Genomic DNA, 27,141 nt, shown 5'->3' on the forward strand with positions numbered 1-27,141 from the left:
AGTAAATACACAGTAATTTAAGTATTAGACATTATAGTGGTACAAAAACCTCTTGAGGTTTAATTTTTCTTCCCCCAAAGATGACCTTAACAAAAATAACTTCTTAAAAATTTCTCAAACCATCATAGACCTGAATATTTTCCATAAGATTGTAAACATTTTATTCTTTAAAGAAATGTAAAAAATTATTTGAAATCCGGACTATTTTCTTGTCTTATTTTCTCGAAAGTACTATTACATAACATCACTTAATAGTAAAAATAAGACATGGAACTTTCATTCCATGGTTAAGTCAAGCTAAGTCTCTGATACCACATCTTGAAGACACTTGTCAAATATCTTTTACTGCACAGAGAGAAGGCACTGCCTTTTCTCTAATAATTTAACCCATATGAACAGCACAGACTTTTTGTTTTTAAAAACAGTTATTTGTAAAGATTTGCCAAAGTAAGAACACACACCCTGGTAACATAAATATTATTTAGAGGACACTCACAGTCAATGCTTGCTTTTCTTCAAGAAAGCCAAGCACTATTTCACATTCAAATTAGTGTTTAATCTGTGTAGAGTAGATTTACCATTTTGTTAGAAATACTCTTTGTTTGGTACATTGTAGAAGCACTCTAAAATGTTTTGTAAGGCCGATTTCGAACAAAAGCTAAAAGGATGTTCTCAAAATAAAATTTTAAGTAGGAAAATTGATGATAAATATTGTTGCTAAAGCAATTTCACAGAAGAATCTTTCTATGGATGAATATTAAACTTTGATCGCATACTGGCAGCTAAAATCAGAAAAGATCATCACTTAATTCTTTGGGTATAAATGAGCTTTTTCTTTTAAGAGTCTCTATTTGAAGATTTTACTAAAACTGTGATGCAGTCTTAAAAGGAAAGTTCACAGAAAAGTCATATTGTAGATTTTGAGAAGGAAACTCGGAGGTGATGGTTTTCTCCAAGGTCATGATTATGAAGCTCAATGAGAGCGTGAACTGCTTCCTCCACAGAGCCCAGCTGGATAAGAGCCATTTTGCAATCTTTCCTGAAATACAATAAAACCCATTATTAATCCTAACCAAATTTTCATTGCACCAGCCAACACAGAAAAAGTGACACAAGTATTTTTTCAGCCACATCACACACACTGAGCACTTCTGCAGCACAAGAATCAGAACTAGTTATGCACCTGCTAAAATGAGGAGGTAACAAAACCATACAAATTTTGCAGATGAATGGCCTACAGCCATGCCATTCTTCCATTACACTGCACTTCAAAAAACAGAGTTGAAATAAGGCTTGAAGACCTCTAAGAAACACTTGTATTGCCCATATATATGGGATTATTCTAGCAGGTATGATCATGCCACAATAATGCTGCCAAGCACCTTAATGAATGTTAGAGCAGATTCATTGTCATCTTTTAAATGACATTTTACATATACACAGCTTGTATTTCTTTTTAAAGAAGCTTAAACTTATCTTACTTTGAACACGTGGAATTTGTCAAAAGGCTGAAAAATTTTCATTTAATTATGCTAACATAGTATCCCATTTAAAATTTTAAGATTAGAATTATCATAAAAATTATGAGCTTTTGCCCATAGATATAGGCATATGGAATTTTGCCTATAGTTATACACATATGGAATTTCCCAAAAAAGCAATTAGCCATCTTCTGGGATGAAAGCTTGCTCAGCATTTTTACAAGAGAACTTACTGGAAGAATCTGAAGGCTTTCACAGTAGATCCAGTACTTGTAAAAAGGTTCTTCAGATCATCAACAGTAACAGAAGGCCTATTTAAAAAAAAAACCAAACAAACAAAACCAAAACAAAACCCCCTCAACTTGTAAAAGAGCACAGAGTTCTGTGATAGTATCAAAATCTCAATTCTGGCTTCTAAATTAAATTTGAACAGCAAAAACTATCTCCACCAACTCAAGCCACATCAACGCTCTAGCCCAAACATCTTGTCTTTGACACTACGATTTACCACCACAGTGTGCTACAAAAATATTTCAGATACAGTCTACTGCCTTTCATCCTCCCCCATTCCTCCCCCAGTTAAATTCAGGTTGCATAAAAATCACTTAAGATCTTCAGAAATACTGTTCGTCTTGTAATTACTGCTAGTGTGCTTCAAATATTTTCAATTTTGAAAGTTTTCTATTTTACTCAAAAAGCCATTTTCTAAGTCTTTTGTTTTCTTTTTTCTTATTTGGACAAAATTCCATAGTTTTCCCTTTTCCCTCCCTGCACAGTTGCTGAACAAAAGAAGCCTGTAAAAACTTATGTTTGGCTGTCACTCCACACATTGTTGACAACATTCTAGATAGGAAAAAAGGTTGTTTCAGTTTTAAAGAACATGCTTCTTAATACTTTTTTTTTCAAAAAACGACCTCCTGTCTATATAAGAGGTCTGAATTCTGTAGAAACTGTTCTTTAAAAAGTGTTAGAATGATTAAAAACTGTATCTACATTAAATAATGATGCCAATCATGAATTTGAGGTAATATAACTCCAGTACCTTATCTCAAAAACCATGTCTTTGATATTCACAAAAATTTATAACGCAGGACTTAATATGTAAAAAACAAAAGCATATTCTCAAGAAAATGTAAACTGTATTAAAACTCATAAAGAAGAGCACTCAATCAGTTATCCTCTTTGCTAACAATAAAAAAAGTGACAGTTAAAGGATTCACTTATTGTTAATTACACAGCAGAATGACCAAAATTCTCAGGAAGCTGTGAAAGGCCAAGGAAATTTAAAGCTCATGTCAGACTTTGTAACTTAAGAACATAACCGGAAAAACATAATCTTTACAAGAAGATCACCCGGGCAGATACTCACGGGATGTTGGAGAGATGCAGAGTGGCAGATGGAGGAAAGATATTTTGGTAATTCTTAGAGCCAGGCTTCTTAAAGCGATGTAAAGGGCTATTGCTATAGTCCTTCGTCAGACCTTGGTCCTCTTGTCCCTCACGAGGAAGTTGAACTATCTGATGTTTTGAAAAAGTTGCACGGAGGACCCTTCCATAAAGCCTCTGTCCATTCAAGTAGCTGATAGCTAACCAGTGGAAATATAATTTGAACAGGAATGAAGGGAGGGGAAGAAAAAAGGGTTCTTTGAATACTAACATTGTCTTCTATTTAGTGTCAGATTTCACATTCTAGATTTAAACTGCAACTTCCACGTCTACCAGGTGGGCTATGTCATAACATTATATTTAAAACAAATATAAGGATGTAGTATAACCTTCAGTCTAAATGCAACAGAAATGCAACACAGCATTTCAATAAAGAGCAGTTGATTATTCTTAAATAGATAGATATAGGATAAACTACAGGAAAATTGCATAAGGTATTAATAAGATAAGCTACGGAAAATTGTATGTTTTAATTCTAACATTTACTAAATTGAGATTCACAGGATTTTTTTTAAACCACTATAGGGAAATAATTTGTTTACATGAAAGCAAATATATCATTGTCAACATATACAAGGAAAAGTCTGTATGTAGTAAACCATCACAATGATGGATTTAATTTGTTTATGCTTGTCACTGACAGATGGCAAATTCCTCATCTATATCACACTCATGCTAGTTTGAAGCATAACTGTGCCTTAAAAATCACTACCTAATTGAGCCTGGGTTGCATCTGCCATCTGAATCAGAGCATTTTCTTTTTTCTTAAACATGATCTTCACACGATGCACATCACCATACACACCTGTGGAAATCCAGAAAGGAAATTTGTCCAGCGCATTACTACAAACGGCACAAGGGCAACTCTGTTTCTTTTCACTAACATTAGTGTTACAAAGAATTATCACTTCATTAAACAGGTTGGTTAGAATATTAGTATGAAAAAGAGCTTTAAAGTTTGTGTATTATTTTCTGAGGCTCAGAAATGGGGAAAAAAACCCCAGGATCTTAGTCATAAAACTGCATGTTTATGTTCAGCTTTTAAATAGTGCAACAGAGTTAAAGTCCTCTTAACAGAGGCATATTATAATATTACTATGCCAACAAACATTGTCCTCTGCAACTAACATACATGCCAATTCTGTACTCCATTTCCTCTGATGCAATCTTTGTTTTTTCATCTTGCTTTGCTTTCCCATTCTTTGTAGTAAACAAATCGGACCACACACTTAAATTCTTCTGACACTGTAACCATTTGGCCTTTTTGGTACCTGTGGCCTACAACTACTGACTCAAATTATTGTAATTTTAAAACCAGTGCACTCTTGTGCGTTTTCTGGACAGGGACAGGACAAGGGAGCTTGCATTAACCAGCATGTGTCAGATAAATAAAAAGAATGCTAGCCCTGTAGTTTCTCAAGGTATATTTGACGTATCTTACCAAATAGGATGAAAAGTCCACGTGGTGTGATGGCCTGTTTAAATGATAAAATGAGTATATTATTTTTAAAGCCATGCAAATAAAGAAATCTGTTCCATAAGTGCATGGTAAACCAAAAGAATGGAAGAGATACTGCACACTAATACATAAACCTGTCTCTCCAAAAGCCATTCCCTGAAATAACTACAGTGTATAGCATTCTTGTTAATATATATTTGCTGTGCAAATATAAAATATTTAAACAAGCTAACACTTCAGCTCATGCATTGTCATCACTCAAAACTCAGTCTGTCATGCCGAAGAAGTTATTAATATATTAAGTGGCTTAATTATTTGAACTTATTATTTCCAAGCTAGCAGTTCATTCCCTGAAAAATGAAAGCCATTTGCTAACCCAGAAATAGAAAAGAGCATTCAAGAGCTCCTTTGTATTTTCTAAACAGCAGACAACACCTACAAAACTAAAAACAGTTGCTTCGTGTTTGCTTTGTCTTCAGTTTTGTTCCCATCTCTGTAAGTCACCAAGACATGCTAAAGTGATACACATACCATTCAACTGTTTATATATGAAGCATATAGGAAGTGGTATTTAAATTGTGTTCAATTAGAAGCTGTGAACATAAAGCTAGATATTGAAATAAATAATTTTTCTTCATGATTTTTTAATTTTAATTCTAAATGATTTTTTAATTAAATCCTTGTGTACCAAGCTCCCCAAGCACCAAAGAAGATATTTACAGCCTAATGCAGCCAGATTTTATTCAGTTGAGGCAAAGGTCTTGCCAGTAATGAGTACTAAAAACACCTGGGTATGAGAAGCACTACTCACACTCTCTAGCCCTATTCCTTCTCAACTCACAACATTTGAAGTGTGTACCAAACATACCTAAATTATTTAAAATCAGAAGATACTGCAGCCTAAGTATAAGCCCGTACCCTTTTAGCATCAGCATTTAGTGATAAGGAACAATTACTATCAATGTAAAATGTAAATGCTTCTGGAGTTTATCCTGCTGGCCCAAATATTTTAATTCAGTGCAAAGTTTATTTAAAGACATTTCTTAACCAAATGAGACTGCAATATTTCTACTAAAGATGTTTTTTGGAAGACAAAACCACCTAATTTAAAAGTCATGAGGGAATGTTCAAATGCATACTGCAACACAGGACAAATATAAATTGAAATAAGGTCACCCAGATTTTCTATACACAGAAAAAGAAGTGACAGGGCTCAGACAACCACTACTGAAGAACAAGTGTTATACAGTTGCCAAGAAATTTATTTACAACAATTTATATTTCCAACAACTAATGTTGTTGTACATTCTTATTTTTTACCTTTTAAGAAGTTGTGCATTATTTAATGTATATTATGTTGTATCATGCATTGCAGCACAAAGTTCTACGTGCCAACTTCTTAGATATGATTACTATTAAGTAAAGAAGCAATGTCCTAAAAATAGCTTTGACCTATGCTTTACATATGCTTCTTCTTAAAAAACACACTCTTTTAAGACTCAGAGAACCATCTTGAATAATCAGATGCAGAAATGCACAGCAATCATCATAAATTACTTGATAAGATTTATTGACAAACCAAAGAAAAATTGACTTGTCTTACAGTCATAATCTGCAGCTGTTTCTTTTGATGCTTACTGTGGAATTCAGCCATTAGTACAAAAACAGAAACACAGCAATTACTTAAACATTAAAAGAACTGGTAAACAGATCTTTAAACCTCAGCAATATGAGGATAACTTCCATTTTGCCAATAACTCCTAATTTTATCAGTTTATGGTTAAGTGAATCTAATGAGTGTGTAAAACAAACAAGAATTTTACATTGCTGTAGTAGAACTGCTTATCAACAATCAAGTAGAACTGTGTTTAAAGTCATGGCCTTGATAAAGCTTGATTTTTTTTTCTCCCCAAGAGATATACATTGCTTTTAATTAAGCACAGATCACTGTGTAATATTTGAGTAACAAGAGTAAGCTTATAGAACAGTCTATGTCATTTCCACTATAAAAATAACTATCCAAGTTGTTCTTGGCAATTTTACTGCCAACATATGAAAAAAATCTCTGTGGTACTATGAAAACTGAACATGTGTATTTACTAACATTTAAAAATGGATTTACAGTGATGTCAATAGCAAAGTGTACTTGTGTTCTTCCTCTCCAACCTGGGAAAAGTTGCAAAACTAGAAAGATCCTATCAATGTTTTGAAAGGTACTTGATTTGGTATGCTTTTATCTCCTTTTCTCTTGCCTCCTGTTTCTCTAACTCCTCGTGTTTTCTAACAAATGAAAAATTCTTTAACTTCTCTAATGATAAAGTAGCACACAGAGCAGTCATATGAACAGACATACCAGTAAGTTTAGTCGTAATATATGTTGTTTACCTCTTCAAACATTTCTCACATCTGACCACAGTGTTAGCTACACTGCTAACATAGGTTTCCTAAAGTAAATTGTGCTAGGAAGCTTTTCACTGCTGACTGGAGTTTTTAAACCTCATCAATATTGCAAACTATCTCAAACAAGAATAGAGCTGTCCTGGTTTTGATATTATCAGCATAGAGATTTCCTCTCTTACTCCTTCAGCTAATGTCAATTTGCAAGAAGGATTCTGGCAGTTGGTACAAGTTGCTATTTGCATCAGTTCCACCAATCAAACTTACTTCAGGGTTGAGGTTGCTGACTAGTAAAACAGAATTTCCTGGAACACCAGTAACACCAGGAAGAGTCATCTGTCCAGATGGTGCACATGCAGTGACTGTGAGAGAACCAAGTCCTCCAGGAAGAGCTGGAACTGAAAGACCTAGAAGGGTATTAATAGCATCACTTGACATCTCAAAATGGAAAAGGCATTTTAGAAGACAAAAGCACATTTTGAACACATTTTGCAAAAACATCAATATTAAATGAAAAAATGCTTTTAAGGAATGTAGTTATTCCTAGTATCTGACCAATAAAGCAGGAAGCACCTCCTCTCCAGGGATGAAGAAATACTCAGCTACACCAACAGACCCAAACAAAAGCAGACATAAATTGCAGCCCAAGAAGAAAAATAATTTAGCACAAAAGTTTATCCTATGCTAGAAATGAAAAGATTGCTGAATCTAGAAGACTATTTATTTCTCATTTTATAGCCAGAAAAGGGGAGACTTCCTGCTTTAGCTTTGAATGTCACTGAAGTCTTACGATTCTTAGAAAAAGAGATGCTTAGAGTTTCTTCTCTTGCAGGTAATCTTTATCATTGCACTTAATTTCTTCACTAATTCAATGATAAACTACATCAGCATATGCTTTTTATTACAGAAAGTAATTTTACTGAATAATATGAGAAAGAGAATCAGAATGACTCAAATGAACATTGTGTTCTGACTGCTACATTTGAGAACAATTTGCTCTGAACACAGGTGTATTCAGATAGACCACTAGCCCCAAACGCAAACACCACATTTTTAGAAAATAGAAACCTACCAGCACCTTGAGCAAAGCCCATGGCTGGGGCAAACCCAGCAGCCCCAGGATATGGTGGGAAGATGATATTTTGAGTGCCTAGAGAGAGGGGACACATCTAATTAAAACGGGTTTTAAAATTTTTAGAAAACAGAAGAGACTTCAGCAATGAGAATCAGCTTCCAGTGTTGCTATTCTGAATTCAGTCTGTGATTACATCTTTTGTAAAACGTTTGGATTAAAAACTCTCATTGAAAACCAAGATTCTATGTTTTACAAAGACAATTTTCAGCCACTTTTGAAGGTAAATATTCCCATCATCCTCAATGTCCCTCTCTAAAATGAAGTCAGAGCAAAATGTAATTTAGACAAGTTTCAGTAGGAAAGCACAGCATAGATTAGTATCCTTTAAAGTTAAGACACCTGTGGTGCAATGTTCAACGGTGTTTACTCACACAATAGAAATGCATTCTAGAACTTTTCTGGAAGTAAATACACTCAAAGACATTTTGCGATGATGAAATACAACTATTTCCTGGATGTTTCTAAAACCAGTATGGGCTAAATAATACAAACAACTACAATGAATCTGAGGCTCTGTATTTTACTAGCTATTGAGATGCATAAACTATACATATTTTGCTTTTTAAGGAGATAAACTTTCCCAGCTTGTATTACTTCATAAATAACCAGTGTTTTTTATGGTTCTCCTGGCAATCACAAGTATTAAACAGATTTGGAATATCAACATATGGAGGTCCCAGCCTTGAAGATACCTCAGTGATTTTCATATTAGTATGTGGAGTTAAGGGCTACCCAGGGCAGCACAAAAACTTGTGTTCTATGAGGGAGTTAGATACAAGCTTGAGTTGTGGATTCTCTCATATGTTAGCACACTAGATTTTTTTAAACGGGACGTATAATCAGCAAATACATCCTGCAAGGCTGGCAGTATGTTTGTTTTACTGCTCAAACCTCTACCATTGACCAAAATAGCTGCATTCACTAACAGATGGTTATTGACAGGGATGATACAATACCATAAGAAGTATCTGTTACGAATTACAAAAACAACAAATGAAATTCATGAATACTGCATCACACTACACCTCCTCTTATCTGTAGCAACAAAGTGTCTTTCATACAAACAACTGAATACATTTATCACACCAAAGCAAGTCATTGTGTTCTTGAAATACACAGACTGGTGCATTATACTGACAAGTTCTGGCAATATAGGTATTAATCACTTATTCAGAATCCAAGAATGGTAATGGAAACATTAATGAAGAAATAGATAAAGCGCTTTTATTGTGCCAAATGAGACCTGCATGTTGCACACTGATACCAAAATCAGGCATGTAAAAATTGTCAAACAGAGCTAATGCAGAAAGATCTGGAATTCCTTGTTGCATTTTTTAATGTGTAAAATCATTTGCTTCATGGCTAGCAGCTAGCTTTCAAAGCAAGCTAATTCATGTATCTCTGCTTATGCTCCCTGGGTGAGGGAACTCTTTAAATGCAAAACATTCACAAAATCTGCTTGTTTATAGTGCAGTATCTTTTCCACCAAAAACAAAACAAAAGAAAAAAGAAAAAATAAAAAGAGAAAAAAACAAGTTTCAAGAGCAGTTCATTTTTGCTATTAAGGTAACTTCAAGTCTACAGAAAAAACTGATGTATTATTCTGATAGTTACCAGCTTTATCTTATAATTCTCCACCAAAACTACATCCACTAGTAGTAATGTAGGAAGTGTAAGCACTGACATTACTCCCAACATCTTTTCCTCATGTCATGCAACTGAGGACTACCAGAACATGCCTATGGTAACATATGCATGTTGTTACCACTGACAGAAAAGCTAGAAGCATACATCTCCCACTCTGCACCTATTTTTTTAAAAGAAAAATATCTATGCAGCTGCTTCACTGTGACTGCACTACAAACAGATTTTGATACAGATGTCAGACTCTTCTTTACACCAGCACCTCTGCTGTTCTTACTATTACAGTAAATGTTCAGACTAAAAATGAGATTGGTAGCAATGACAAGCTCGGAAGAGTGAGGGGGAAGGAAATGGAGAAGTGTTCATATGTTATCCTCCAAAAACATGTGTACAATGTTATCTCTGCCCTACAAGCAAGTTTGTCCTTAATCTACTCTAATTGTACTTTCCCCTTTCATTGACATTTCAAATTGTATAAGTCTAATCAGAACATATCAGATCTATAACAGCATGTTCCCATGATGCTGTACGGCAAATCCTCAAAAAAATTACAAAGATGTTTGTACATTACATAAAGATCCAAGGCCTGCCTTTAAGGGGACCAGCAAAAACAGTCAAGAAAGTAGTGAGTGCAACTTACTTTCATACTCTAATCTAAGCTACCAAAGCCAGCTATCCAAAAAAACAAACCAAACCCAGTATCTGCTGTAGCTATCACAGAAAACTAAAGGAAAAAAGGGAATTCTTCCCCAGCCCTTGCTACTGTTCTAACCAACTGGACAGTACTTAGATACCTATTCAACAGCTGAGACAGTTCTTAGCTGTGTATTATTGCTAATGGTGGTTGTTAGAGAGAAAGAAAATCAGCTAAAATCACTCAGATTACATTGTCAGCACTTCTGCCATGTCATCAGATTAATGTTTGACAATTTGCATTATTACCAAAGTTGATTAAATGAGTATGCATGAGTTATTTATGCCAAAAAGGATTCTCCAGTGTGACGTCAAGCAGATACTGTCTCCTCTATGCCATGGAAGTGACTTCTAAAATTCAGAAAAATTTCTAAAATTTTATCTTTTAGAAGGTAACTACAAAACATACATAAATAAGTGTAGCATTTCTAAGTTTCTTACAGTTTGGTTTGTTACAGCAGGCAATTACCCTAAAATATCAACAAATGAGAGCTAACACTGTTAAAACACTTATTTTCAAGCAGCTTTAGGCAACCAGTGTCAATTTTGGATGCCTGCCATTGACCATGCTGACAGGCAACATTTATTATACTACCTGTACCAATGACATCATTTCATAGCATTTTACAAATGTAGCTTTTTGACAACACTTTGAATTTGCCCAAGAGCATTCTTCATGTTGTAGTTTCAGATATTAATTTATCTTGAGTAGGACTGTCTGCTTTCCATACAAACTTTACTGGACCTAACAAGCAGGAATGTACGCAAAATGTACCCTTCTATGAACCTGTTATGAAGCCAGAGCATAAGTGCAACATAAAAAGCATAACGATCTTATTGTGTATTTATCACTAAAAGTGAAGGTTTCTTACCAAAGGCAGAAGCTATGGATGGCTCCAGGGGTAGCTGGCCATCACCAGAAGGAAGGTCAAGGCGCGTGAAATCTCTGCTTTTGTCATTGTTGTACTTTACCTTAAGGCTAGTTAACTTGGAAAAATCAATATGCAGAGTGCAGCATGCAGTGTAGATACTTTGGCCATCCAGAGCCTGAAGAAAAATAATTATGTTTTCAGAGACAAAAAACATAGTGGCAGCCACCACTGTAAGTTTATATTATTTTCACCCCGCAATTGTATCCAAACAGAAATCCATCTTCTGTTTTTAAGGTGCTGCTTTTAAACACCAAGTAGACAATTATACGGCCACTATCCTTACCTAAACATCCTGTGTAGAGTACCTAGTGTAATGCACTAATTAGTAAGTATTATGTCACCTTGTGCCAATGGACAAAACATAGCTTTAAGCATGCCTTGTCTTTCTAGCTGTGCTTCTAATCTTACTTGTCTCCCAGTCAACACTATTAGATGCTAGTAGTGATACTAATTTGGCGATTTTTATTGTACAGAACTGTCCCTTACATAAGGTGGTGAAGGAGTGGTCTTATGAGGAGCGGCTGGGGGAACTGGGGTTGTTTAGCCTGGAGAAAAGGAGGCTGAGGGGAGACCTTATCGCTCTCTACAGCTACCTGAAAGGAGGTTGTAGCGAGGTGAGGGTTGGTCTCTTCTCCCAGGTAACAACCGATAGGACAAGAGGAAGCGGCCTCAAGTTGCACCAAGGGAGGTTTAGACTGGATATTAGGAAAAATTTCTTCACCGAAAGGGTTGTCAAGCATTAGAACAGGCTGCCCAGAGTGGTGGTGGAGTCACCATCCCTGGAGGTACTTAAGTAGATGTGGTGCTTAGAGACATGGTGTAGTGGTGGGCTTGGCAGTGTTAGGTTAATGGTTGGACTCAATGATCTTAAGGGTCTTTTCCAACCTAAATGATTCTATAAAATCCGTCTTTTTAAGAGCAGCTATGCTCAGAAAGATCACTGAAGTAGTATTTTCTGCCTATACCAGTCATAAAAGAATCATGATGGATTCATCACTCAAAAGGTACTGGTTTATTATAATTATTTAATATAATCTAGACTGAAATTACGATTTCTGTGAAATCTTTAATAAGGTATAATTTATTATTAATACTGTTCTTTAAGAAAAGATGCTATTGCTAACAAATAGGCTATATTCCTAACTACCTTTACTGATTTCCAATATATACTTAATCTCTAAAACACATAGTGAATTTACTTACTGGACTAAAGTGCAAGTAGCAATAGTTAAATATTCTGTGCCTTTAATTTTGAAGCTTAGAATAAAAGTCAATTTCAATAACAAAAGTAGAGTAAAAGTTCCATTCACTCTAGTCTTCTGGTAATGTTTTGAAAAAAATGCATGCTAAATACCACTTAATATTCAGCAAAATCTATTCTTCTATATACCTTTTGTGGGAACTTTCAAACTGATTTTATTTATGTACTAATATGGAGGTGACCACATAGGTTAAAGAGAAATACAAAGTGTCTCAGGATTACTTTCAAGTAAATGAAGTATTTTATTCTCTATTTTTTTACTTCACAGTTCAAGTATTTTAAGGTGATGATTTGTAACATTGCTGTCCCTTCTGCAAAAATCTTTGAGGTCTCAGCTCTTTATATTTAACTATCAAGGAAATTAACAATATTTTCTAGAAATTAAAATATGTAGCTACTATAAGGAAACTAATTCTAAAAGTTGTTTTGAAAAAAAAAATGTATTTGGTTTACACGGGAAGGTTTTGGTAGCGGAGGGGCTGCTTACCCCTCTGTGGGAAGAGACTGGGGGCTGCCCCATGCTGGACGAAGTGAGTTCCAGCCAGCTCCAGGACAGATCCACTGCTGCCCAAAGCACAGCCAGTCAGAACACTGGTGGCACCTCTGTGATAACATGTTTAAGAAAGGGTAAAAACCACTGTGCAACAGCTGGGAGAGAGGGGAGTGAGAAAAATGTGAGAAACAACCCTGCAGAAACCAAGGTCAGATAAGGAGGGGGAGCAGGAGGTGGTCCAGGCACCGGAGCAGATTCCCCTTCAGAAGATCATGGCGAGACAGCTTGCCCCCTGAAGCCCATGGAGGTCCACAGTGGAGCACATATCCTCCTGCAGCCATGGGAAGGACCCACCTTGGAGTAGTTTATGAAGGACTGTATCCCGTGGGGAGGATCCATGCTGGAGCAGGAGAACAGTGTGAGGAGGAAGGAGCGGCAGAGACAAAGTGTTGTGGACTGAGCACAAGCTTCATTCCCCATCCCCCTGCGCTGATTGGGGGGAGGAGATAAAAGGCTGGGAGTGAAGCTGAGCCTGAGAAGGAGTAGTAAGGGTGTGGGGAATGTGTTTTTACTTTTGTTTTTGTTCCTCACTATCCTACTCTCTTTTTAATTGGCAATAAATTAAATCAATCTTCCCTAGATCAAGTCTTTTATGCCTGTGACAGTAATTGGTGAGCAATCTCCCTGTCCTTACCTCGACCCACAAGCTTTTTCATCTCATTTTCTCCCCCTGTCCTGCTGAGGAAGGGGAATGAGAGCAGCTTGGTGGGTGGCTGGCAGCCAGCCAAGGTTAACCCACCACAGAAAATGTACCTGAAGTAGGTGAGCTTTTCTTCATTACTGAGAATGTGCATTTTAAAAATCAGGGTACAGCTGGTTTGAAATTAAGAAGTTTAAGGTGAAAACATTGACTACTGTAAATATCTCACTGAAATTCAAACAAGTAAAACATGTAACATTCATCTAATCTCTGAGCATTTAGCTACACTACTCTCAGTATTGAACCTCACCGAAAATATTCAATTTAGTTTGAAAGGCAAAAGACTTTTTGGTCAACTACTATTACCATCACTCATCACTACTGACAGCTCCGATTGTTGTTTTGGTAGATTCCTGCAGGTCTTGGGGTGCTATACATTTATGTTTGCAGTTGATAGAGTGTTATCCTCTTAACTACTGAGGGATGTCAAATTTATTCACGTGCAACAAGAGTGTCAGAATGATGAGAAGTCATAAAGTTAGTGATCAAGCTATCCCTAATGGTCCCCATTTATCTGGGGAAAAACAACAACAAAACCAACCCAAAATCAAGCTGAATACACTACACTTACCATTTTGGCATAATATGCATTGATGGGATCAGCATACTGAAGCAAAGCTTGGAATTGATTGTTCTTAGTGAAGGTGATAATCTTCAAGACAGATCCAAATTTTGAGAATATCTGAGAAGGAAAAAACATGGACTTTCAGAAACAATGTATAATACCTGCACACTAAAACCTAGCATTTTAATACGTCATATAAATTTCTGACAATTATTTCTTTTGTGAGAGCTGAACAGAAATTGATTGAACTCAGAATTTTGTTTCAGGTAAAAAAAAAAATTAAGAAGAGGCTACAAAAGACAGGGAAGAAGGGTAAAATTTCCTTAAACATTTAGCAATGACTGTTCAACTAAGAGCAGGGAAGGCCAGCTCAAAGAGGCATTTGTCCAATATCTGCAGAGAAATTGTGGATAATCAAAGTTGAGGTTTGAGAAATGGACTTTCACAGGTCAGTTGAGATGGGAACTGCAAACTACCTTTTGAGGTATCCACCTTTACATTCAGTACTTCAAAGAAATTCTGCAAATCTGGTGACCAAAAATACATCTTAAATCGTTGATGTGCCTACAAATAAATTATGCAGACCTACTGTCCAAACTAGAAGATAAAGAAGGAAAGAAGCAATACAAAGACGTAGTTTGGGACCTACCCCTCTAATTTACAATTGAATGGTATTTGATGTATTGCAAATGCAAGCACTGCAGAAAAATTTTAAAAGGTTGAAATTAAATATATATACACTCAAAGTGAGAGCGTACACTTCATAAAGGTGTCTATACAAAAGCAAAGCCAGAAAGAATGAGAAGAAAAGTATAGCTAACATGCAAGTGCAGAAAAACTATGTCCAAATTAACAGCGGAAGAGGAAAGGTGAGTTTGGGAAGTACTAACAGTTTTAGAGCAAACTGTTAGAATCGACGCAAAGTCAGGAAAGCAGAACCCTCCAGACAAGTATTAAGCCTTGAGTGGAAAGAAAGGCCAGAGATAGGGACAAGCATCTCTTGCCAGCCTATTAGACCTAGAATCATGGCCTGTCCTAACCCTTTGTGCCCAGTTTTTCAGTCTCTCAGAAACAAGGTTTTTATGTTGCAGTCATCATTTTGTGGTAGAAGACAGAACAGAAACCTTTTTCACAACAATTTAAAATTAGCCATTGAGTTCCTGGTCACAAAGCACTTCCCCTTAAGACAGGCCTAACTACAGCTTCTGAACTGAATATGCTTTTCCATGTTTATCCACAAGACCAAATAGACCTTTTTAGCATAAGGAAATTCAGTGTATTACTGTTTGGTTTTAAACTTAAAGACCACTATATGTATCAATTTTGTTTCTGCAAATATAACAATGAACATTCTGTTTCTTATAATAAATATTTTTAGGTGAATTGTAGTAAAAAAGGGTTAGTTTCTTGACAAGCAGTTATAACTTACAAAATGTAATCAAAGTTTTGGATGACAGCTTGCCTACTGGTGTTCCATATGATGCTATACTTATCAGTGAAAATTTTCATTACCATTAACCTTACCACACTTACAAAGTAATGTTACATTGTAGCTATCAGGCACAAAGTGCTGCTTTAATTAGAGGACATTGTCCCCTGCTTTAATTAGAGGAGATTGTCCCCTGTTAAGAACTCCAAATAAGCTCCCTTTTCAAACATTGCTTAATTTTCTAGACCTATTGCAAAAGTAGTTGAGTGAGGGTCATCGTGCAATTCAAAGACTGAAAATATAGTTCTGCTGCACTGAAGTAAACATTAATCAAACTAAAGTAACATGAATCTCCTCTTCCACTGCCTGCTTAGTAAAAAACAAACCACCAAACAAAAAACCCACACAAGATTAGATCCAGGAATTGCTGTTGCACTATTAAACTAGTCCAGCTCCCATAACCACAGAAATTTGTTCTCAGGTTATTCTGAGTGCACTAATAATCCTAAACAGTTGACATAGTATTTGCATGAGCTCAATAATAAGTGAACGATACTCATAGATACAAACAAAAGTTTAGATCAGGCAAACTGCTACATCAAAGTAACAACTAGTATACTAGTTAATCAGTATCACGACGGGGAGATACAGAGAAAGAGGAAATATTAAGAAGTAAGAGGAAAAATAAAGTGTTGGTAGCAATCAAGTATTGCTTGAGATGCTAGCAGAGCAGCAAAAATCTTCTTCCAGGACTGCAGGTTCTTGTAAAAACATCCCAATTATTTTAAATTGCATTAATTCAAGAAACTCATATTTGGGGCATGTTTTTTATTGCACAAATTTACTAGTAATTACAAAAGCTTCAAGTATGAAACCCTTTGCAATATCTGAAAAAAGTATCAACAAATCCTTCAGGCTCAAAGAAAGTGTCGTAAAGGTATTGTTTTTAAACTTATTGTTCTCAACAGCATAGCACAACCCCTAGCAGGAGTTATGATAATGTCTTTCATAGCTATAGCCCACCACTATTGCAAGCTTTCAGGGGTAGTTAACGTAAATGGCATTCTAACAGTTGATGAACAATCAAAAACATTTGTCCAAGCAACTATACTTGTATATGACATCACTTTCATAAAATTATGAAAGTGAATATAAAACCCTAAAATACAATCCAAACTCCAAAAGTTACTCAGTGCAGAGTGCTAAAATATTGGTCCACAAGTTCATAGCAATCAGTATTTCACTAGCTCATCATGTGGGCATAAATTAGAAATAACACCTCAAGTTTGTTACTGCTTCCACAGAAACCAAGGAACTAAAAGAAATGAAAGACAACATGAAGGGCTGAGTACAGAAGCTCTGTTTACTTTGATTTTTCTGTGCAGAACTAATTCAAGCCTAGATCCCTAAATCACAACAAACGATTTTAAAGTGACAGTCCTCATTCAAACAATTAAGGATCCACAGGTACTTTAAAAAAAAAAAAAAGTTAATGGCTTTACAATGGCAACATTGGAACAGATTTTAACTTTTTTTTTTTAGCAGTCCTCATTACCTGATACAGCACATCTAAAGTGACAGGGTAGAAAAGATTTTCAATAATGATTCGAAGAACAGAACCTTGACCGGGAAAGAGCCCACCTTCAGCAGCAAGAGCACTTGTAATAGCCAGGCTTCCAGACTGCATAGCATTCACAGCTTGCAGTGCAGCTTGGGCTCTCTGAAATCATGACACAGCAGAGACCACAATTAACTTACACACATACAAATTATTCATATCTAAACAAAGTTATCTTACAAAGAAAAGCACATAAAATGCATTTAAAATACAACTTTTAAAAAACATATTCCCTTTATCTGATTATGGATTCAGATTCCACATTAATAGGTAAATTATACCTCTTCCTTCCCTTCCCCCTCCCCTAAAAGAAATCAGATCATACTTCTCACACAGCCTGAGATTATTCTCACTTTTACTCTTCTGATTCTCTCTTCCATCCCACCGGGGGAGAGTGAGCGAGTGGCTGGGTGGTGCCTAGTTGCTGGCTGGGGTGAAACCACAACAGTACCAAAAACTATTTGTTCTGCTTAATTAGGATTTAATTCTCTTCAGGAACTAAGTTTTGCTGGGGATAAGCTTAAAGGTGCATACCCTGTTCTTTTTTCTGAGCCAAGCTATCAACCACAAAAACCACCTTTAAATCTCAATCCTCAAACTGCCTCACTGAGACTTTGGTTGCTATGCTTGGTTTGATGGGCTTTCCTCAAAAAGGTCTTCAGATTACCTCTGAGAGCGCTATGCAGAGATGTTCCTTTCCAAATGTAGTGTTGTGACTTGAAGTCATGCCTGAGTAACACTATTTCCTTGGAAGATGGACTAAACATGGCACACAGTAAAGATGTTACCCAGTTTCAGAAACACGTAACCCTGCAAAATAATCTGTACTTCAGGCATGAGCCTAGACACTAGGTCAGTAACATAGTGTTCAGCTGCTCTGCTAGGGTCTCTAGAATTTAAATAAAACTCAAATGTAAGAGTCATAAGTGCAAAAAAAATTTTTTAAACTAGATGACATTGTTTTTATAGAAGGAGAAAGCAAGTGTCACGCACTGAGTTGAAAATACTCTGAGAAATGGATACAAGAAATCTTATTTGCAAATATAAGTCTAGTTTTCCTGAGGCTGTTACGTACACCACATAATTTAAAAAAATCTTGTTATTTTATTTATTTGTTTTTGCACATAACAAACCAATTCAGCAATTTTGGATGAAAAAAAGAGACAAATAATATTTATCAGATTGACAAGCTTGCAAGATTTCAGTGACTTTTGTGTTAGCACAAATTAAAAATGAGCACTGATTTTTGCCCCAATCACTACTTGCAACATTCTTACAGAAAACAAAATTGTGGTACACACATCACATTATCTAATTTATGTATCTAAATGGCAGGTCAATTGCAATTCATCCAGGAATCTAAAAATCCAAATGGATTTCAACTACAATATGACATTTGTATACTTTGATCTTGTTGTGCAAAGAGTACTTCCTTGTTTAGAGATTAGGATTTAAATCAGCCATCTGCAATGTTCAATTCATATTCTTAAGAAATCAATTTCTAGTACTTCAAAATACAAGGAAGAAATTAATGCTGGTGTTTGGCATGAAATTACACATAAAACTGATGTTTTATCAGTGAAAATATCCATTTTATTGGATCTAGGGTTCTTAGAATAAGCAGTCAACATTAAAAAAGATAACGTTATTAAGAATAAACTTGAACAATTTAAAGATGATGATTTGCTATGCCTGAGTTTGGTAAGGCCTTGGAACAGTGCCAATAAGACAACTCTTACAAAAGCAGGTTACATGACCCTTCACAATAACATCCATATCAGATAAAGTAAAAAGCTTCAAAAGAGCTGCTTTTTGGGCAGAAAGTGGTTCATCCTGTATCAGCTGGGTTTGCTCTTCCATGTGTTCTTCAGATAGCATCTACAGACCCACGATTAGCAATTAACTTTAAGAAAACACAAACATATAAAACTGAAGTGGTATGTTCTTGAGGTATTCCTGCTACTATATTATGGACACAGTAACAGGGGAAAAAAAATCAGGACTCATTATTCAGAGAAAAGCTTTACCAGAGAAGACATGATACTTTCTTCATCTTCTGAAGCTATTGAAAGCTGTGACCTAACGTTAAAACTTAGGAATGGCAAAAGGTCTTTCAAAACATATTGTAAGCAAGTATTTCTAAGTAGTGTAGAATATAATAGCAGGGTGCTTAGGACTGTTTCCAGTCAGGTTTTTAACATACCTGAGGATGGAGACTCCACAACCTCTCAGAGCAACCCATTCCAATGCCTGACTGCTCTCACAGTAAAAAAGTTTTTTCTTAAGTTTAAGTGGATTTTTCTGTATTTGAACTTATGCACATTGCCTCTTGTCCTGTCACTGGGCACCACTGAAAAGACTCTGTCTCCACCTTCTTTACTTCCCCCTCACCAGACATTTGCAGATATTGGTAAGATACCCCCAAGCCTTCTCTTCTTCAGATTGAATAGTCCCAGCTTTCTCTGGCTCTCCTTGTATGACAGATGCTCCGGTTCTTTAACCATCTTCATGGCCTTTTGCTGGATTTGCTCCATTATGTCCATGTCTCTCCTGTATGGAGGAGCCCAGGACTGGACAGAGCATTCCAGATGTGTCTCATCAGTGTTGAGTAGAGGGGAAGGTCACCTCCCTCAATCTGCACCAACTGCCAGGAGGCTGCTGGCCACCTTTGCTGCAAGGGCGTGTGTGCTGTCCACCAGGACCCCCCAGTCCTTCTCTGCCAAGCTGCTTTCCAGCTGGTTGGCCCCAGTGTACAATGGTACCCAGGGTTACTCCTCCTCAGGTGCAGGAGTTGGCATTTCCCTTTGTTGAACTTCATGAGGTTCCTCCAGTCAGTCAATTTCTCCAGCTTTTCAAGGTCCCTCTGAATGGCAGCACAACCATCTGGGGTATCAACTACTCCTCCCAGTTCTGTGTTGTCAGCAAACTTGCTGAGGATGTTCCCCATCCCATCATCCAGGACATTAATGAAGATGTTAAACAGTATTGGCCACAGTATCAACCCCTAGGGTACTCCACTAGCAACTGGCCCCCACTAGTGACTGGCCCCCAGCTGGACTTCATGCCACTGGTCACAACCATTTTAGCCTTTCAGATCATTTCACAGTCTACTTATCTAGACTGTATTTATTCAGTCTGTCTATTGGGATGTTATGGGAAACAATGTTGAAATTCTTACCAAAGTCAAGATAAACAACATCCACTGCTCTCCTCTCATCTACCAAACCAGTCATCTCACCATAAATGGCTATCATAGTGGTCAGACATCACTTCCTTTTCAAAAACCCATGCTGACTTTTCCCAACCACCTTCTTCTCCTTAGAATGTTTGGAAATGGTTTCCAGGATTAGTTGCTCCATTACCTTCCCAGGGACTGAGGTAAGGCTGATCAGCCAGGGGTTCCCTGGATCCTTCTTCTTGTCCTTCTTTAAGATAGGAGAGAGATTTGCTTTCTTCTAGTCCTCAGGAACCTCCTCCAATTGCCATGACCTTTCCATATTGTACGAGTGGCCTTGCAATGACATCGGCCAGCTCCCTCAGCACTCACAAGTGCATCTCATTAGGACCACAGACTTTTGTTTATCCAGTTTGTTTAAATGTTGCCTAATGAGATTCTTCTCTACTTCCTTCATCAAGACTTTCCCACTGTTCTCAGTTGCTTGGTATTCCCAAGGGCAAGTCTTAACCACTAAACACTGAGAAGACACCATCCAGTACTTCAGCGTTTTACATCTCCTTTGTCACCAGGACCCCTGCCCCATTCAGCAGCAGGCCCACCTATTCCCTAAATCTTCCTTCTGCTGCTGATACACTTTGAGGAGCCATTCTTGTTGCTGTTCACAGCCCTCGCCAAAGCCAGCTCCTGTGGTCTTTGACTTTCCTAACCACATCCCTGCATGTTCAGATAGTGCTCTATATTCCTCCTGGGTCATCTGTCCGTGATTCTACCTTTTCTATGCCTCTTTTTTATGTTTGAGTTCTGTCAGGAGCAACTTGTTCATCCAAGCAGCCCTCCTGCCACCTTCACTTGATTTTCTGCTCATCACGATGAACCATTCTTGAGCTTGAGCTCCTACACAGTTATTTTACAGATATTAAGAAGTCCCTGTCTGAAATAAGTTACTGCTTAGATAACAACAGACAGAAATAATATCTATCAGAATTTGACTATTGGTGTAGTGGAAAGTAGTCTGTTTATTTACTGATGTTGTGGTTTAACCCTGGCAAGCAGCTAAGGGCCGCACAGCTGCTCGGTCACTTCCCCCCAGCAGGATGGGGAAGAGCATTGGAAGGGTAAAAGTGAGAAAACTCATGGGTTGAGGTACAGACAGTTTAATAGGTAAAGGCAAAAGCTGCACATGCAAGCAAGGCAAAATAAGGAATTCCTTTACTACTTCCCATCGGCAGGCAGGTGTTCAGCCATCTCCAGGAAAGTAGGGGTTCCTCATGTGTAACAGTTACTTGGGAAGAAAAACACCATAACTCCAAACAGCCCACCTTCCTCCTTCTTCCCCCAGCTTTCATTGCTGACCACAGCGTCATACGGTGTGGGATATTCCTTTGCTCAGTTGGGGTCAGCTGTCCCAGCTGTGTCCCCTCCCAACTTCTTGTGCACTCACACTGGCAGGGCAGTGTGAGAAGCAGAAAAGGTCTTGACGCTAGGCAAGCGTCACAAGCTACTATGAAGAAAATAACTCTATCCTAGCCAAAACCAATACACAACTCATGCAATGCTATCCTGTTAAATGGAACTATTATACTTACAGCCTGGTTAGGTAGATTGTCAGTCTTAAGTTCTCTGTGATTGGAATACTGAATATAAACAGGCTGACTGCGGAGGTGAGGTGTAGCAGGAGTATAGTAGTTCACCATAGTAACAGCATCTTCTTCAGAAGCCATTTCCAAAAACGCCTGCAACCAATGCATAGCAGTTTTCAGTCTTGTTTTGTTTACAGGAGAGAACAAAGCATCAAAGCACCATTTATTCCCAATTCCACTCTCACTAGAAAAAGAACATGTGAAAGTACAGTACTGATTTGCTCAGCATTAAAATCCATTTGTGTGTGCGTGTTTATGGTGATATTTGATTTGTGGGTTTTCTTAAAAGGTTTTACATTGTAAGTACAGTAAGTCATTAAAGAAGAGGTGGAATAAGTATGACATATGGGAAGCAATGCTGCTAAAAATACCACACTGCTAATGAATTTATTAGATTCCTGAATCCAAGTACTATTACCTAGGTAGCAGATACACATACTGAAAAAGTAGGAACAGGACACTAAACATCTATCAGTTTGTGCATTATATTAACACAGCTCAGTGCTCCAGACAATTTTTGAATAACTGCCTATTATTTTTAGGATTTCAGTGTTTATTCATTATGTGAACTACCCCGTCATATCTAAAAGGATTAAAAAAACCCTAAGCAATTTATTTCACATTAAAAAATTAACATGCATATTAATTATTTAATCAGGCAGGTTATTTCAAGACATATGTCGACATCAATAGTGTCAATGTAGTTCTTTACCATCTATATATTCTTACATAAGGTGGATATAATGTTTAGCAGTATTATTAACAAGTTACTAGATCACTGTATAAGCCAAAAGTGTATTAAAAACTTAAAATATATATCAAGACATCCTTTCACATTTGAAAATATGAAAATCTTGATCTATCAATGAAATATTTAGACATCGTTGCAAACATTTCAGCCAAATCCAATACCAAAAGGTTCATAACATGAACCACATCTTCAGCCTTGCTCTTATAATTGAAACATTGAAAATTACATACCTGACTTTTTCCTTTTAGCATCAAGAGGTTGGTTACTTTGCCAAAAGGGAGGCCTAATGAAATGACTTCTGCTTCAGTAGCATCACTTGGAATTTGACGAAGATGAAGGACACGTGAAGGGGAGCATGGCGATCTGTCTCCTTTAAATTTCTTCTTGTCATTCCCATTATCTAAAATATTTTAGGGAGGGGGATGGACAAGCAAACAAGACAAACTTATTGCACAGTATAGATACCAAAACCTAAAAGACATAAACTGCTGTATCAGCACTGACATTGACTTACCTATAGCTCTTTGAATTCTAAGAAAGGAGTTCGTATATAACCAAAGGACAGTTTAAGAAGACCCCTTTAACTGTTCCAAATCTCCACTGCAAGGGGATTTTATGGCGTGTTCATTTTGCTTTGGTTTGGGTTTGTTTGTTTGTTTGTTTATTTCTTTTTTCTTTTTTTTTTCCTTTTTAAGTCTTACAGACAGAGAGGCCAATAACTTCTTCCCAAATGCCCATGTAACATATTTACAAAATGTTAATTAAACAGAAGAGGGGCAAGTAGTAATTGGGAGGTAATACATTCATTGTTTTATTACTAACTTATCTGCCTGCATGGTATATTTCTTAATTAGATTCAGCTGCTACCTCAAATAATTTTTTTATTTTATTGAAGAAAGCCTGCTGCCCCACATGATTGCAAGTTTTTAAAAGTCTTTGAAAAGGATAGACAGCAGTGAGGCATGAAATCCATACAGATTCTAAAGTCTTCCACTTTGGCAAACTGCCTTTTTTTTTAACTATGCCTATTTGGATCCTGTAGCACGTAAGTGACCAATGGTTACATTTCAAGGAGGTGATTCGGAGTCCTTGAGAGCGCTTTTAAGCAGAACACCACATGTGGAACAGGCATATTGTTCTAGAAGCTATCACAATGGAGTAATAACTTAAAGTAGTAAAAATGAAATTAATTACCCAAACTACAGATCCCAGTAATTCTCCTAAAGCAAGCTACAGAGGCTTATCATACTTGGTGAAAAAATATCCTAAACTGAGAGGAAAGACAGCATATTTGATGGAAGTTGTATTGAAGTCTAACTGCATACCACTTAAGTTCAAGGAAGAAACAGCATTCTTTTTTTACTTATGTGTCACAAACGGCTTCACTCCAGCAAGAGAGATAGCCTTAACACCTCACGTGTTGCATTTAGCCTTCCAAGGAGAATCACAAAAGATTAGGAAAAAATATCTGTTTGAGCTTAGTAAGTAATTTCAGATTTTGCTATAGGTTTTAAGTACAGTCTAAGTCTGAGAAGCAGTTCACACAAGTCATTCTGTATAAGGATCTTTACAGAGGCTTTTTTTACTAGTGGAATCTGTAAAACTCCAAGTTAGATGATCTAAGCCCCAACCATGGCACACTCGTAAGCCAAGTTAACTAATTCCCCCACTTGCAAAACAGAAAAGTCTGTTTTGCATTGATTCTTCCATCAAGAAATTTTAAATGGCATCATGTGCTCTGTGTGCGTTCTGAAAAATGTGAACATATGGCACATTTGTTGGGGATGAGACTTTAAGACAAACAGAAACATATTAAACACATATCAGTAACAAGCTACGATAGGATATATTACTATTAAAGCCTAACAACTCATCCTATTTTGTTAAATCTACTTTTCAGGTTCAAAATGGACAAGATATCCTTGACTTCACTAAGTCAAAGACTGCTTGACTAAAGAAAGCCGGAAATGAAACCTAAAAGGAATTTTGCCTTCAGTTTAAGTTGAGAGGCTCTCACAGAAGCAATACCTTCTGGGTTCCGACTCAATATCAGAGGTGACAAGATGGAACTAAGTGGCAAGCACAGCATTTTCTCTCTACATCTTCACTGAGTGTTACAGGAGTTTTCAGGTCAGGCATTCAGCCAAAAAGGACAGTAATTACCAGAACAGTTTCAGCCTGTGTACATACAGTGTGCATCCTCTATTTCACGATCTACCCATTAGCAAGCACATTAGCTCTAGTTGATCTGGCTTCTGAACAGTGACCAACACCTGACCTAAAAATGCTATTAAAGTGCTTCTTTTTCTGTTGTAATTATATTAAGTTTTGTGGAACTTTAGGCAAGTCACTAATTCAGCAATAAAAGCTAGCAGTCATTCCATTCCAAGTATAAAGACCTCAGCATTTTTTAAACCATGCTTCTTTCTGCAGCTATTGTTTGATACTAATTTTGATGCAGAGTGATAATCGTGGTTTTTTCTGGCATCTAAATTTTGAAATTGATTAAACAATTCTTTAAAGCATGCCCAAGGCAATCACCTCTTCTGACTTTTACACTCAGTTGGGTGAAAGCAAAAAATGCTTTCAGACAAAGGTAAGAGAAGCCTTATGAACAAAGTGAAATTTGGGGCCTGGTGCTACAAAGGGAATTTCATTACGATTGTGATTCATGACTGGTACAAATACATTTCCCAAGTGAGTAGCCTCAGATCAAGAAACCCAAAGCATATTTTAGATATGTGACCCACCAGATGAAAAAAATGCTGCAGGTAAAGCAGCTGTATTAGGTAAAGAGAAGCATCTCAATAGGGATTATATAAATCCAAAATGAAGTACGGAGTTATCAACAAGAATTAGAGGTTTTTTTGATTTATTAGGAGACAAAAATGTCTATCTTATTTTAAAGTTTAATATAATTTAGACACCCTAGATGTCACTATGCAGGACCAGTGGTTGCACTGGTAATTAATAAAAGCCACCTGAACTCAATACAAAATTATATTCCTTGCCAGCTGGTTTCTTCTCACAAAAATACCATCTACACAGGCCTGAAATATATTTCAGCTATTAAATTACTGAGTTATAGTCTAATGCTGTTTCAAGCCAAGCAGAAGCCTCTGGACATCACACTGAATCGATTAGCAGACGTATGAACAATCTGACATGTGCAGGTCAAAGAAGTCAAAAAGAAAAATCTTCAAGTTAGCTCAGACTCTTCCTTCCCCTTATTCCCTATTGGAAATAAAGCAAGTCTTAGATGCTTATCAAGAGGTCATCTGCTCTGTCCCTTGCCCCATTATAAAATCAACTATTTGGAAACCACTGCTGACAGGCAATTGTCTATGTCATGATTTAGTTAATTTACTTTACTTAAAAGTTAACTTATGCAGCCATGAGCCATTAATACTTCAAGCCCACCTAAGCTGAAAGTACCTCTAAAGGAAGCAGTCCCAGCTTTCTCTCACTTTCAACTTTTCGTCTCATCTAAAACTACAGGTAAGCTACTGCATCTTTCTCAACACACAGAGTGGGGCAGAGCATACATTTCTTTGGATAGTAGTACTAGTTTAACATGTTTGAAGAAATATGTGGCTCTGGTTTCACACTGAGCCATCACATTGCTTAAATAGACCCAGTTTCCTTACCCTGCATCTGTCTATCCAATTTCCCACCATCTCTGCTGACGAACAATCTGTGCAGATAGGTAGTGAACCCTATTAAGAAAACATTTGATTAAAAAAAAAAAAATCATTTTTCCTACTGTTTCCCTTCCCTTGCAAAAACACTGCCATTCATCTCAACCCATGGAGAGATTGTCTAGGGACAAGAACTGTCAGGAAAACATCTGAAAACAAATCACAGGACTGTCTGTGCTGCTGCTGAAGTTCTGGAAGTAGGGTAGAAAGCAGGAACAAGAACACCCAAAGGAATTGGCTGAACTCTTTATCACAAACCCGTGTAATGTGCCCTATATTCCACCAAACTGAGACTGATACAGGATATTCATCTTCTGTCTCTATAATCCCGACAGCCTTGAAATACTTCAAATTCCTTTCAAATGCACAACTACAGGAAAATTGAGTAGGCACTTGAGAATCTGTACAGAAGGCTACTTGCTTGATCATTATTATAGAAAATAGATATTTTTTTGCCTACTTCAACTGATTGGTTTTGGAGCTCCTCAATACTGTCATTGAATTGGATAGACTCCAGTGGTCTACGGTTGGAGTCAGATTACAGTTCAGGCTTGGTCAGGC

General features: G+C 36.9%; 1 protein-coding gene across 2 annotated transcripts in view; it reads right to left on the reverse strand.

Annotated features, from left to right (window-relative positions):
• Positions 1 to 182: 182 nt before the first annotated feature.
• PTBP3 (polypyrimidine tract binding protein 3) overlaps positions 183 to 27,141 on the reverse strand; it is a 53,982-nt gene continuing 27,023 nt past the window's right edge. For both annotated transcript variants that reach the window (XM_072859160.1, XM_072859159.1), the window contains 12 exons: positions 23,113 to 23,282; positions 22,078 to 22,224; positions 17,251 to 17,415; positions 14,273 to 14,383; positions 11,128 to 11,302; positions 7,856 to 7,933; positions 7,051 to 7,190; positions 4,369 to 4,402; positions 3,640 to 3,732; positions 2,851 to 3,067; positions 1,715 to 1,792; positions 183 to 1,039 (listed from right to left, as the gene is read on the reverse strand). In XM_072859160.1, coding sequence (XP_072715261.1) covers positions 907 to 1,039; positions 1,715 to 1,792; positions 2,851 to 3,067; positions 3,640 to 3,732; positions 4,369 to 4,402; positions 7,051 to 7,190; positions 7,856 to 7,933; positions 11,128 to 11,302; positions 14,273 to 14,383; positions 17,251 to 17,415; positions 22,078 to 22,224; positions 23,113 to 23,282 — 1,541 coding nt within the window. In that variant the 3' untranslated portion in view covers positions 183 to 906. The remainder of the gene's footprint in view (positions 1,040 to 1,714; positions 1,793 to 2,850; positions 3,068 to 3,639; positions 3,733 to 4,368; positions 4,403 to 7,050; positions 7,191 to 7,855; positions 7,934 to 11,127; positions 11,303 to 14,272; positions 14,384 to 17,250; positions 17,416 to 22,077; positions 22,225 to 23,112; positions 23,283 to 27,141) is intronic.

This window comes from Ciconia boyciana, chromosome 4 (assembly GCF_034638445.1).
Source record: "Ciconia boyciana chromosome 4, ASM3463844v1, whole genome shotgun sequence".
In the NCBI taxonomy this organism is placed as follows: domain Eukaryota; kingdom Metazoa; phylum Chordata; class Aves; order Ciconiiformes; family Ciconiidae; genus Ciconia; species Ciconia boyciana.